Genomic DNA, 14,109 nt, shown 5'->3' with positions numbered 1-14,109 from the left:
TGTTTAAAATGTGTCGCAGAAGGGGAGATTATTGGGTTGTCTTTGTTTTTGTTTTTATTATGTATCTTGTGCTTTTTATATTGTGATTTTATGTTGTGAACCGCCCTGAGATCTACAGGTATAGGGTGGTATACAAATTCAATTAAAAAATAGATAGAGAAAAGCTATAATTACAACAAATCAGAAAGCATTGGCAATAAAAATGCAGTGTGATCTTGACAGTGGCCTTAATTTTCAAGGGCTGGTCTGTACAGGAAGGTTTTATCCTACCTACGCTGTGGGTTGTTAAACCACAAAGCCTAGGACTTGCTGATCAGAAGGTCGGCGGTTTGAATCCCCGCGACGGGGGGGGGGGGGAGGGGGGGAGCTCCCATTGCTCAGTCCCTGCTCCTGCCAACCTAGCAGTTCAAAAGCACGTCAAAGTGCAAGTAGATAAAGAGGTACTGCTCTGGCGGGAAGATAAACGGCGTTTCCGTGCGCTGCTCTGGTTTGCCAGAAGCGGCTTAGTCATGCTGGCCACATGACCCGGAAGCTGTATGCCGGCTCCCTCGGCCAATAAAGCGAGATGAGCGCCGCAACCCCAGAGTCGGTCATGACTGGACCTAATGGTCAGGGGGCTCTTTACCTTTACCTTTACAGAAGGGATAACAAGGAGGTGGGGCAGTCTGGCCTCTCTGGAGGGAATTCCATAACATGGGAGCAGCCACTAACCATTGATGGATAAGCACAGAAGGCTTTTGCCTTACTTCTGAATAACTGCTACTCAACCCCCACACAAATGGGGACCAGACGTCCAGTGCATGAGAAGATTTTCACTCTGGGTTACCATTAAAGGAGGGGACGCGGGTGGCGCTGTGGGTAAAAGCCTCAGTGCCTAGGACTTGCCGATCGAAAGGTCGGTGGTTTGAATCCCCGCAGCGGGGTGCACTCCCGTCGCTCGGTCCCAGCTCCTGCCCACCTAGCAGTTCGAAAGCACCCCTGGGTGCAAGTAGATAAATAGGGACCGCTTACTAGCGGGAAGGTAAACAGCGTTTCCGTGTGCTGTGCTGGTGCTGGCTTGCCAGATGCAGCTTGTCACGCTGGCCACGTGACCCCGAAGTGTCTGCGGACAGCGCTGGCTCCCGGCCTCTAGAGTGAGATGAGCGTACAACCCTAGAGTCTGTCAAGACTGGCCCGTACGGGGAGGGGTACCTTTACTTTTAACCATTAATGGAAATGTTTCTCTGAGCATGCCTTACCTTTACCATAATACAGGGGTGTGGAACTTAAAGCCCGGGGGGGGGGCAAATGCAGCCCTTCAGTCCTCTCTATCCGGCCCTTGAAACACTCCCCAGTCCACACCCCTCCTACCAAGGCCACACCCCTCCCCAGTCCTCTTTTGCACCCTGACTAAAATTTGCATTCATTTTGCCTCTGGGCCAACCCCTATTCCTTTCAAAGAGCTACAATTTCAGCGTCGCCTGGGAACAGGGATGGGTCATTAAACCATTTTGGGAAGTGTAGCTCTGGGAGAGGAGCAGGGCGCCTCCTAACAGCTCTCAGCACCCTTAACGAACTATAGTTCCCAGGATATGTGGGGAAGCCAGGAGTGTTTGAAGTGATATGTTGATGCTTTAAATGTACAGAGCAGAGAGGGCCTTGGTGTGTCACAGTCAACATTCTTAGCTTCTACCTGCTTTTTTGTGTATTCTCAAAAGAGGAAGTATCTCTCTTTGAACAACTCCTCCCCCCCCCCTTGCACAACACAACACACACATGCAGAGGCCATTGGATAGCTCAGTTGGTTAGAGCATGATGCTGATAATACCAAGGTTGTAGGTTCGATCCCCATAAGGAACTCACATTTTCCTGCATTGACGGGGTTTGGACTAGATCATGGGTAGGCAAACTAAGGCCCGGGGGCCGGATCCGGCCCAATTGCCTTCTAAATCCGGCCCGCGGATGGTCCAGGAATCAGCGTCTTTTTACGTGAGTAGAATGCGTGCTTTTATTTAAAATGCATCTCTGGGTTATTTGTGGGGCATAGGAATTCATTCATTATTATTTTTCAAAATATAGTCCGGCCCCCCACAAGGTCTGAGGGACAGTGGACCGGCCCCCTGCTGAAAAAGTTTGCTGACCCCTAGACTAGGGTCCCTTCCAACTCTACAATTCTATGATTCTACATTATGGACATTGGTTTGGATTTAACCTTTATTTTCATTCATTTATTGATTACATTTATATCACAACTTTCCTCCAAGGATCTCAGGGTGGCACAGATGGTTCCTCTTCCTCCCCATTTCATCCACACAACAACCCTGTGAGGTAGGCTAGGCTGAGAGTAAGTGACTTCTCCAAGGTCACCCAGGGAACATCATGGGTAGGGTGGCCATATTCCCCAAGGTGAAAATCTGGACAAAGTTGCTGAGGTTTTGGGGGGGCTTTTTTTGGGATTTTTAAAGCATTTTTTAAAAAAAGCCCAACTTTCCATATGTCTGGACATTTTGCCAATTCAGTGAAAACCCACCCGGATGCCGTTTTGAGAGCCCAATTCCTGGAAATGTTCAGAAAAACCCAGACATATGGCAGCCCTAATCATGCGTCTAGTAGGGAATTTGAACCCTGGACTCCCAGGTCTTAGTCCAACACTCTGACCACTCCACCACACTCTCTGACTGTCCAGCTACGGTCTACTCAAGACACAACCTATTGCTGTTAATGGACCCAAGTGAGTCATGTTCCTTCGTTTCTCCCTCCAAGTAGGGCTAACATTGGACACAACCCCTCCATTTTAACAATAACCATTCATTTTTGCCCCCTGTTCAGCCAAGCACAAGTCAAAAGACAGACACTGACGTCAAGGAGGCTCTCTTGTGTTTGCAGAGGAGTGAAGGATCCAAACCAGAGGAAACAAGAAGAGATTGATTTGGTTGGGGGGAGAGGGAGAGACACGCATCCTGTCCCTTTTTGCCAAGGGAGGTGAGATCCAGCTCTGAGGCTGCAGCAGATGGGCCTCTGTTCCTGTTTGAGGCAGAGAACTCAATCTCGGGGGCACCCTTGGCTCAGAAAAGAGGCGGATTTGCCCAGGCAGCCAGCCAGCACATTCCTCTGTGGCTATTGCCTCATTATATTTCCCTTGCAAAAAATAGTGCCTCCGCAATGATCTCATTCGAAGGGGACACCAGAACACGATTCCATCACATTCTGGGCAGGAGTCTGTGTGTGCACACACACACACACAGGAGGAAGGGAGGGAGAAAGCCTCTTTTACAACACTGTTGCTCTAATCTGCCGCTGCAGAGGGAGCCAGAGTGGGTGGACTACAGCTCTCCAGAAGCTCTCAAACCCTCCGAAAGGATATTGTAGAGTTGGGAAAGGTTCGTAAAAGGGCAACCCAAGTGATCCAGGGGACAGAGCAGCTCCACAATGAAGAAAGGAGGCAGCGTTTGGGGCTTTTTTTGCAGCTGGATAGCTCAGTTGGTTCGAAAGCACATCAAAGTGCAAGTAGATAAATAGGTACCACTCCAGCGGGAAGGTAAACAGCGTTTCCGTGCGCTGCTCTGGTTCGCCAGAAGCGGCTTAGTCATGCTGGCCACATGACCCGGAAGCTGTATGCTGGCTCCCTCAGCCAATAAAGCGAGATGAGTGCTGCAACCCCAGAGTCCGTCACAACTGGACCAAATGGTCAGGGGTCCCTTTACCTTTACCTTTAGCTCAGTTGGTTAGAGTAGGGTTGCCGTCTTTCAAACAGTGAAAAGTTTGAAATATGGCAACCCTATGAAATATGGCAACCCAGGCAGAAAAGTTGTTCAGCTTTTTTTTTTTAGTTCTGCCCAACGTTGTTGAACTTTCTTGGCAAAATCCCCCCAAAAAATGCTGTTTTCCAGCAATTTTTTGTGGAAGGTCAGGAAAAACGCCACTGCCGACATTGGACATTTTTACCTAGTTCCACCCGGACACTGCTGCCGACTGCAGTATTCCAGACTGCAGAAATCCCAGACATAACGGTAACCCTAGGTTAGAGCGTGGTGTTGCTAACACCAAGGCTTCAGGTTCGAGCCCCATAAGAGACAAGATGCATTGCAGTGGGGTGGACTAGAATTCAGTGTTTCCCAACCTTGTGCCTCCAGCTGTTTTTGGACTACAATTCCCATCATCCCTTGCCACTGGTCTTGATAGTCAGGGATGATGGGAGTTGTAGTTCAAAAACAGCTGGAGGCACAAGGTTGGGAAACACTGGACTAGATGATCCTCAAGCTGCCTTCCAGCTCAATGATTCTTTGATTCAGGGACTGAATCCGCAACAACCGCTGCTGGCAAACATCTTGCTGGAAGAGAAAAGGCAAGAAGCTTATAGGAAGATAGAGAAAGTAGAGAAAAGTTTGTCTCCCTCTCTCTTCCAATGAAGCTGAATGTTGGAAGATTTAGGACAGATAAAATCCTTTGCACAGCGCACACTCGTATCGTACTGTAAAACCTTTTATTGGCATCACATACAACATCCAAAACAAATCAATACAGAATTACCACTTCCCCAGTGGCACAAAACATTTGCTAAAAGAAAGGAGGCAGAGACCCTAGCATTCAAGGATACGAGTCAATGAGCACACTCGTGTCTCTTTTCCAAAGTTTGGTGAATTCTGACCGTGTGATCCGTTTGTTCTCAACAGAGAAAGGTGATCTTTCCCCTGTTGTTGGAGTCACTCGGTTTGACAAATTTATCAACATTTAATAACTGAACTGTCCCACTAGCACTCGCATAGGTCACCTAAGAAGAGGGGGATTGGCGATTGGACTGACAAAGAAACCATAGCAATTAAAACCGAGGTTAGGAGAATCTATAGAGAGTTCAGAGAGATGGACAGCCTAATATCTACTTCTCCAGATCCCGACAACTCAGGGAAACTATCCAGCTCAGTCGGACAAGATATAATCAGCGCATACTCGAACCATAGCTGTCAACCTTCCCTTTTTTTGCGGGAAATTCAATAATTCCAGCACCGTTTCCTGCTGCTATCCCTGATTTTTAGATATCCCGTAGACTGTCCCCGGGATAGGTGAGGCTGCTGATCCCTTATTTTCAAATCTGAAAGTTGACAGCTATGACTCAAACTACGGAACTCCCTGCCACAGGAGGCAGTGCTGGCCACCAACTTGGAAGGCTTTCAAAGAGGATTGGGCAAATTCATGGCTACTAGCCATGATGGCTACGCTCTGCTTCCACAGCGGAGGCAGCGATGCTTCTGAAAGACAGGGCTTTTCATGCGAATGTGCAAAGACCCTCTGTCTTCTCAGCAGCCTTGCTCATCCCATCTCAACCTGCAGTCCTTGCCAGAAGCCGACTGGTTTTTTGGGGGAGGTGGCGTGAGGCTTGGGTCCAAAACCCAGCCCGCGCCATACTCTCCGAAATGGGTTGCCATGGAAAGACAACAAGGCTTCTGGAGGCAGGGGAGGGGGGGAACCCTCGCTCTGTAATTTAGAGGGAATCCAGAAAGGAATATTCCTCCAATTCCCGTTTCATGAGGAAATATTTGGATCGGGGCCCTGTCTGGCCACAAAAGCCTGGCTCGAGTTTGTCTCTGCGGCCTGATGAGGCTCCCCTAGGCAAGAGAAGAAGCGGAGGGAAGGCCCACCTGGACGCAACTAGGCCCCGTTGTTATGGCGGCAGGGGAAACAAAGCGTAAACACAGCTTGGCCTGTCGCGGCCCCGGCTGAGGGATTGGCCTCCGCTCAGGGGACAACCGTCTTGGCCAACTTTCTGGAGAGGGGAGGCTTCTTGCAGGTCCTGCCCCAGCCACCGACAGCTGCGTCTCCCTATTTCACAAAGGGCTGAAACACATTTGTGTGTGTGTGTCAAGGGCGAAATCAACGGGCACGACTAACTTTATTCATTTCCATGGGTCTGCTCTGAGTAGGCTGGCCATCGCACACGGAGAACACCGAAACCGGAGTTCACATTAAATTGAATTAATCAGCAGCAGAACCGGAAATTTGAAAGGCAAAAGCTGCCCTGAGTAGCTGGGGCAACCTAGCTGGATGGGCAGGGTACAAATAAATATATGATTATGATTTGGACAGAATGCAAACAGAGAGGAAGATAGCCTAATTTCTTGGGGCAGGGAGTTCCACAGGTGGCTTGTGCTTTTTGCCAACCCACAAGCCACTGGGAAGTCTTCCCATTCAGTAATAGAGCATCTCAAGACCCCTGATTTTCATGGGATGGGTGCTGGAGAACCCTCTGTTCCTATTTCAACCAACCCTTTATTTGGGACCATGAGGACTGGAATCTTGATTTATTTTTAGCGGAAGGGCTTGTAGCTCAACGGTAGAGCTACAATCCCCTACATCTCCAGGTAGGGCTCGGAGAAACCCACCGCCTGAAAGCCTGGACAGCTGCTGTCAGTCAGTGTTGCGAACACTGAGCTAGATGGACCAAATGGACTGACTTCCTGTGTTCCTATGTTCCTAAGATAACTGTGCCCCATACTGATGGCTGTGTATGTGGGCAGGAATAACATCTGGGCTTCCCGCTTCCATTGGATCCTGCAAGGGATGCACTCGTTTTCAGCCACAGAAAAACGCGCCTTGCAGGGAGACTTCTCAGAATATGTATTCCCTGCCCACCCCCTGCTACCTCTGAAAAATGGGAAGGGGATTCCCTTCATCCCTAGGGCATGCCACGTGCCCGCAATCCTGCTGCTTGCTGGGTGGAGAGAGGGATCTGGGCCAAACCTCAACAGCAGTAAAAAACAAAAAAGCACCCCTCTCCAGCTCCTGGGAGCCGCCCCAAGTCTTGGAAGAAAAACAATGAGGTCATCTTGGAAGCTCTGTGCAAGACAAGATGACACCTTCAAGGATCCATCGGAGGAGAGAGAGGGTGGTGGGGCAAAGGGGGAGCAGAGATGGGCCAGTCCTGTCTACACAAGCTAAGGAGGAGGAGAAAGATTTATTTCATTTAGGAACTGCTTCCCACGAGGCATCCCATTACAAAGAATATGCTGGGAGCATCAGGCCGGAAACAATATGAGCAGCTGGAATGGTGTGTGTGTGTGTGTGTATGTTTGTGAAGTAGACACTGAATTGGTGCCAAAGTGTCCTTTCTGTATTGACTCATCTGCCATAAAACCCAAGAGCATCAACACTGGCAATTCGGAATATATTCTAGGCGAATCTGTTCATTCGGGTTTTCCCCAGTCTCTCATTTTTCTGATCTATTCAGTTTTCCACATCAGTTTGCAGTTTGTTTATTTATTTATAATGCATTTTAGCTGGATAGCTCAGTTGGTTACAGCGTATTGCTGACAACACTGAGGTTGCAGGTTCGATCCCAGACAGCTGCAAATTCCTGCATTGCAAGGACTTGGACTAGAATGGTCCCCAGGGTCCCTTCCAGCTCTAGGTTTCTATGAGATAACAGCACGTAAGTGTGAATTTCTCCCAACGGACACATTCTTGTATGCAATTTTGCCTGATAGACACGTTGTTATTATTATTTTGCAAAGCCATTTCCCCTAATATGATGCAATGCCTTATTGTGTGTTATTTTCACTCACATAGGGTTTCAACACACGCTTTACCAAAACATGCATTTTTGTAACCATGACTTGGCTGGGGACCCACGTTGCAGAAATTTGGAGAAGTGAGAATTCGGAAAGATGGCTTCGTTTTGGTTTGTGCATTCTTTCTGAAAGGGCTAATTAGGTAGGTTTGCTTTTAAATGCAAACTGGATCCAATTTTTCTTCCATCTCCAGCTGTGCATCCCCAGTTCAGGCCGGCCTTCACAGATCTTGCCATTGCCCTCGTAAGCCAAGCACAACTATGTACTCTCCTGCAAGTCATGCATTGCTGGGCTGTTTCTGAGGGAAGGTTGCCAGCTGGTAGTGATGTCCTCCCCAAGCTTTCAAGGGATCTTGCCCCATATTTCTTCCTGTTAATGGGAAGGAGAGCACATCCTAGGCACAGGCCAGTTTCTCATTCGATCCCTGATATCCACTGGACATCCATTCAGGACAGATAAGAGAAAGGACTTATTTATTCAAGTTATAATTAAATGATGGAATTCACTGCCACAGTGAGGCACAGCTTTGAAAGAGGGCTAGAGCATGGGTAGGGAAACTAAGGCCCAGGGGCCGGATGCGGCCCAGTCGCCTTCTAAATCCGGCCCGCGGACATTCTGGGAATCACGTGTTTTTACACAAGTAGAATGTGTCCTTTTATTTAAAATGCATCTCTGGGTTATTTGTGGGGCCTGTCTGGTGTTTCTACATGAGTAGAATGCGTGCTTCTATTTAAAATGCATTTCTAGGTTGTTTGTGGGGCATAGGAATTCGTTTATTTCCCCCCCAAAATATAGTCCGGCCCCCCACCAAGGTCTAAGGGACAGTGGACCGGCCCCCTGCTGAAAAAGTTTGCTCACCCCTGGGCTAGAGGAATTCATGGAGAATATAACCTCAATGGCTGTGTTCCAGCTCTACTCTTGGTGGGGTACTAAGGTGCCTCTGAATATCAGTGGCTGGGAACCACAAGTACAGAGGGGATTATTGCACCCAGGTCTTCCTAGCTGTGGTGTTCCCATAGACACCAAGCTGGCCCCTGAGAGAACAGGATGCTGGGCAAGTCAGGCCTTTGATCTGGTCCAGGAGGACTCTTTACGTTCATGGGTGGCGCTGTGGGTTAAACCACAGAGCCTAGGACTTGCTGATCAGAAGGTCGGCGGTTCGAATCCCTGTGACGGGGTGAGCTCCCGTTGCTCGGTCCCTGCTCCTGCCAACCTAGCAGTTCGAAAGCACAAAGTGCAAGTAGATAAATAGGTACCGCTCTGGCGGGAAGGTAAATGGCGTTTCCGTGCGCTGCTCTGGTTCGCCAGAAGCGGCTTAGTCATGCTGGCCACATGACCCGGAAGCTGTACGCTGGTTCCCTCGGCCAATAAAGTGAGATGAGCGCCGCAAGCCCAGAGTCAACCATGACTGGACCTAATGGTCAGGGGCCCCTTTACCTTTATTCTTAATAAATTCAAGAGTCAACACGCCATCTTCAGAGGCAGCCTATCTGTGAACATCAAACCCTGCAGAACCAATAGCTTGAGTGGGGGGGGGCACCCATCTACCCCCCCCCTTCAGTGGGTGCATCTGTCTGGACACCTTTTGAAACCAGAAGCCCAGGACTTTCCTGTTTGGTGCTTCTTCTGCAGTCTGCCAGTGTCCTTCTGATAAAGAATCACCAGGGACTCGCTCACACTTTGCTCGTCTTGTGTCTCTAAAGCACAGGTCCGAGTGCTTTCCCATTTCCCCCGGGGACAAGCGGAAGTGTAGATGAGTCCCAAGACATGTTCCGTTGTTTGGCTAGCAGCCGCTATTTGCCCTGAGGACCCTGGCAGACAGCAGTCCTGAACACCCTTCAGAAACTGGGTTTTGCCCCTCAAGCCCTTCCAAGTCTGGGGTTGGGCCAGGCAAATGCTACGGTCAAGAATCATAGACACCGAGAGACAACAGGACTGCTCAGAGTGCCCCGACTATAAAATTGGAGAAATCAAGAGATATATAGCCACACTGGCAGCATATCTCTTCTTTCTCGTATCGAAAAATGCAAGAAGGGCTTTTACACTCGCCAGAAGCTTGGCTCTGCCCTCGCAGGTCCTGGAAGGATCCTTTAAAAAAGTCCCATATGCTCAGAGACTTTGCGCCTGTTCATTGGGGGAGATAGGAAGCCCAGAGCACTTGTTCTTTAGATGTCCCTTTTATGAAGAAGCACGTAGTGAGACCATTGATCCCCTGCTGGTGAGGCTCGCTGACCTCCCAGAAAAGCAAAAATTCGACCTTTTCCTGTTAGGCAAAGATCATAAGACGACCCGGATGGTCGCCAGATTCTGCGTACACATCTGTGGGGGCAGACCATCCCCCGACTCAAATTAAGAAAATTCCCAAACTCGGTTCCATGGGTGACTCTGGGCCATCTCTCTGCAGTAAAAGGTAAAGGTAAAGGTACCCCTGCCCGTACGGGCCAGTCTTGACAGACTCTGGGGTTGTGCGCCCATCTCACTTAAGAGGCCGGGGGCCAGCGCTGTCCGGAGACACTTCCGGGTCACGTGGCCAGCGTGACATCGCTGCTCTGGCCAGAGCCAAAGCCAGAGCCAGAGCCGCACACGGAAACGCCGTTTACCTTCCCGCTTGTAAGCGGTCCCTATTTATCTACTTGCACCCGGGGGTGCTTTCGAACTGCTAGGTTGGCAGGCGCTGGGACCGAACGACGGGAGCGCACCCCGCCGCAGGGATTCGAACCGCCGACCTTTCGATCGGCAAGCCCTAGGCACTGAGGCTTTTACCCACAGCGCCACCTGCGTCCCCTCTCTCTGCAGTAGCTTATCTTAAAGTTTTAAGTGTCTATATGCTTATCGCATTTATAAATTTTAAATTTATTGTTGTACATTGTTTTAATTGTTTGTTTTCTTTCTGTGACTGTACCCCCAAGTGCGTTTTATAAGCTGGTCTCCGACCATAATAAATTATCTATCTGTCCATCTATCTATCTATCTGCCCTGAGGACCAAGAACAGAGCCTCCAGGATCAGGGGCAGTCTACCTCATTACCAGTTACCCGGCACAACACAGCCGAGGGGCATATTCTGCTGCCCCTGTCGCAGGATTATGCTGTTTATTTGGCTTGGCCACCGGATGGAAAGCCCACGCTGGACTGGAGGGAGCCCCCTCTTTCGATCCGGTCCAGCAGAGCATCCTGCAGCTTTAAGAGCGATCCCGGGACGGAAAATTCCACCCCGTGCAGCTTTCTCCCCTCCTTGCATCTTTTTGATGTGTCTTAGTGGGCGGGGGGAGCGCGCGCGAGAGAAGCCACATCAGATGGAAACCCGCGACGGCAAGCGACTCCTTAAAGGGACAGGAGCCCGGACGCCGCGCCTTGGTCCGCGTGGAGGACAGGCGAGGTCCTGTAGTCGAGCTCCCTTTTCCTTTTTTTCGGGGAGGGCGAGCAGAGCATCCCCACCCCGCCCTGCTCCCCCCGATCCGTGCCCCCCACCCCGCCCGGAAACCTGCTCCGATCCGCGGGCGCAGAGGCAGGGAGGGCTCGGCTCGGATCGCGGAAGGGGAGCGAGGGACGCCGGAGGAGGCAGCGCTTCTTCGGCCGCGCCGTTGCAAGCGAGCCTCGGCTGCCGCCGCTGCCCTTTGTCCCTGCGGCTGCGGCGCCGCCCCTTCCTCGGAGCGCCCCCATCCGCCGCCCCCGCCCGCCCGCCCGCCCGTCCACGCCCCGCTCCTCCTCCTGCGCCTGGAAGCTGCGAGGATGGAGCGGCTCCTGCGAAGACCCCCGGCCGCCCTCCGCCGCCTCCCGCTCCTCCTTCTCCTCCTCCTGGGCGCAGCGGGCGCAGCCAGGCAGGGGCTGCAAGGTAAGCGGGCGGCGGGGACGGCGCGCTGGGTCCAAGCCCAGCCAAAGTCCCGGGTTCGGTCCCCGAAGGGCTCGCTCGTCCGGAAGCGCTGCCCGAGTTCTGGTTTAGGGGCAGAAGGTGCCGGGTTCGACCACGGGGAGGGATTGCTGGAGAGATGCTGTCGGTCAGTGTCGAGCAGGCGGACCCAGTGGTCGGATTGCTGCCGGTCAGTGTCGACCAGGTGTACCCAGTGGTCAGATTGCTGCCGGTCAGTGTCGACCAGGTGGACCCAGTGCTCTGATTGCTGCCGGTCAGTGTCGACCAGGTGGACCCAGTGGTCAGATTGCTGCCGGTCAGTGTCGACCAGGTGTACCCAGTGGTCAGATTGCTGCCGGTCAGTGTCGACCAGGTGGACCCAGTGCTCTGATTGCTGCCGGTCAGTGTTGGCAGCGCGGAGCTAGATGGATGGAGTGAGTGTTGGTGACGCCAAGCTAGGGGGACCCGATGGTCCGATTGCTGCCCAGTGCTATGATTGCTGCCGGTGAGTGTCAGCAATCCTGAGCTAGACAGACTCAGTGGTCTTTTTTGCTGCTGGTCAGTGTTGGCAGCATGAGGCTAGTCAGTGTTGGTCATGCCAAGCTAGGTGGACCCAATGGTCCAATTGCTGCCAGTCAGTGTCGACAGTCCTGAGTTTGATGGACCAAGTGGTCTGACTTGTATATGAGACAATCTGTTTAAATCAGCCGAATGCAAAAAAGGTCCTTTTCTAAACGTAGAGTCAGCTTCTTAGTCCTCATGGCTGCTTTAAATCACAAGAGAGGGCACTGATCAATAGCCAGACCACTGGTCCAACTGGCTCAATACTGTCGACCTTCTATCCAAAACCAGGAGGTCTGGATTCTTGCTTCACATTTCTGCGAAGAACACCACCGAACAGCAGAGCATGTGGTTTGAATTCAGAATGTCCCAGGTTCCGTCTCATGTTGGGAAGCCGATTTAAACAGCAGGATCAGACCCTGCTCCACCTAGCAGATCTCTTTTCCTGCCTCACTTGGAAATGCCATCAGGGACTGAACCCTCTGCATGCAAAGAAGATGCTCTGTTTCTGAGCTATAGTCCTTCCCTTAAATCTAAACTAAGATTCCAGTCCTCATGACTCTGGATTAAGGGCTGATTTCAGCAAGACGTTTCCTTGCAGCCACACTCTTAGTCCAGCTAGCTTGGACAGGGAGTCCCCAGGGTTTGGGAGGCGGGACGACGGCATTCTCAGCCCTGCCAGGGATTGAACGCGAGACCTTTCGCCTGCAAAGCAGATGGTGCAACTCTGAGTAAGAGAAGGAAGGGGAAATGGCAAGGAGGACAGCAATTTAACCCTCCCTCTCCCCAAGTCACTATGGCCATCTCTAATCTCATGACACACACGTTCGGATCTGCTTTTTAAATCATCTTTCTATCCCCTCTCTTGCCAACCTAGCAGTCTGAAAGCACGTCAAAGTGCAAGTAGATAAATAGGTACCACTCCGGCAGGAAGGTAAACAGCATTTCTGTGCACTGCTCTGGTTCGCCAGAAGCGGCTTAGTCATGCTGGCCACATGACCCGGAAGCTGTACGCCGGCTCCCTCGGCCAATAAAGAGAGATGAGCGCCGCAACCCCAGAGTCGGTCACGACTGGACCTAATGGTCAGGGGTCCCTTTACCTTTACCTTTTATCCCCCCTCTCTCTCCTCTGAGAAGCTCAAGGTAGTTTACATCTTCCTCCTTCACCCTTTATGCTCACAACAACCGTCTAAAGTAGGCTGGGCCAAGAGACGCTGAGCTTCTGAACCCAACTCTCTCGAGTTAGACATTCTAAACATTTAAGGTTCCCTGGCTGTCAATGTAAAGAAATAGTTTAGTATCAATAAATAAAGCAATATATTGGTGCTGGTGTTCTTAGTTCTGCAAATCTAACAAGTGATCAAAATATGAAGAGTGGTGGTGGTGAAGTAGAGGGGGACTGAGATAAAATTGTAAGTTTAAGAGTTCAGCGCTTCAAATGTTGTGGGGGGGATGCCACATTTTTGAATGCTGCCCTGCATTAACACCATCTTTCCCCTGCATGGGGAAAGCCAGCTCCAAAGGCAAAGCATTGGTCTCCTAGGACACATCTACCTGATGAGCTATGTTTCTGCTTGCGGGGATTTGTTGTCATCTTAATGTGGAGGAGCATTCGGAAGTGGTGCTTCCCACCTATAGCCTAAAGCGGTACAGACCATTCGATCAGGGTCTACAGATAACCAAAATAAAGCAATAGAATGGACTGTATCACTCCAGGAAGCTTCTCTTCACATACAAAAAACAATTGAGCTCTCTGCAAGGAGAAATGTAGCACTTCAGGGAGAGCAGTGGGCAGGGAGCTTTTTACAGAGAGGAGCATTTGCGTGTGTTGCGGAGGGGTGGAATAAAACCTCCCCTTCACTTGGAGTCCAAGTGGCACAGTCCATTCCGATGCTTTGTCCCCCACCATCTCCAGGTAGGACTGGGAGAAAGACACCGTCTGAACTCCTGGAAAGCTGCTGCCAGTTAGTGTAGGCAACACTAGCCAATAATAATAATATAAATAATAATAATAATATAAATAATAATAATAATAATAATAATAATAATAATAATAATAATATATTATTTATACCCTGTCCATCTGGCTGGGCTTCCCCAGCCACTCTGGGCGGCTTCCAAAAAAATATTAAAATACCGTAATACATCAAACATTAAAA

At 50.5% G+C, this 14,109-nt stretch overlaps 1 protein-coding gene across 2 annotated transcripts in view; it reads left to right on the top strand.

Annotated features, from left to right (window-relative positions):
- Nucleotides 1–14,109, top strand: part of THBS3 (thrombospondin 3) — a 50,772-nt gene that overhangs the window by 100 nt on the left and 36,563 nt on the right. The window contains exon 1 of one of the 2 annotated variants that reach the window (XM_079957970.1): nucleotides 11,219–11,374. The exons of the other annotated variant lie outside the window; for it this stretch is intronic. Within the exon in view, the coding sequence (XP_079814096.1) occupies nucleotides 11,272–11,374 (103 nt within the window). The 5' untranslated portion in view covers nucleotides 11,219–11,271. Of the gene's footprint in view, nucleotides 1–11,218; nucleotides 11,375–14,109 lie in introns of those variants that run through there. 2 annotated transcript variants of the gene reach the window in all.

Source organism: Podarcis cretensis (genome assembly GCF_951804945.1).
Source record: "Podarcis cretensis genome assembly, chromosome: 16".
Taxonomy (NCBI): Eukaryota; Metazoa; Chordata; class Lepidosauria; order Squamata; family Lacertidae; genus Podarcis; species Podarcis cretensis.
This window is presented reverse-complemented; position numbering and strand designations above follow the sequence as displayed.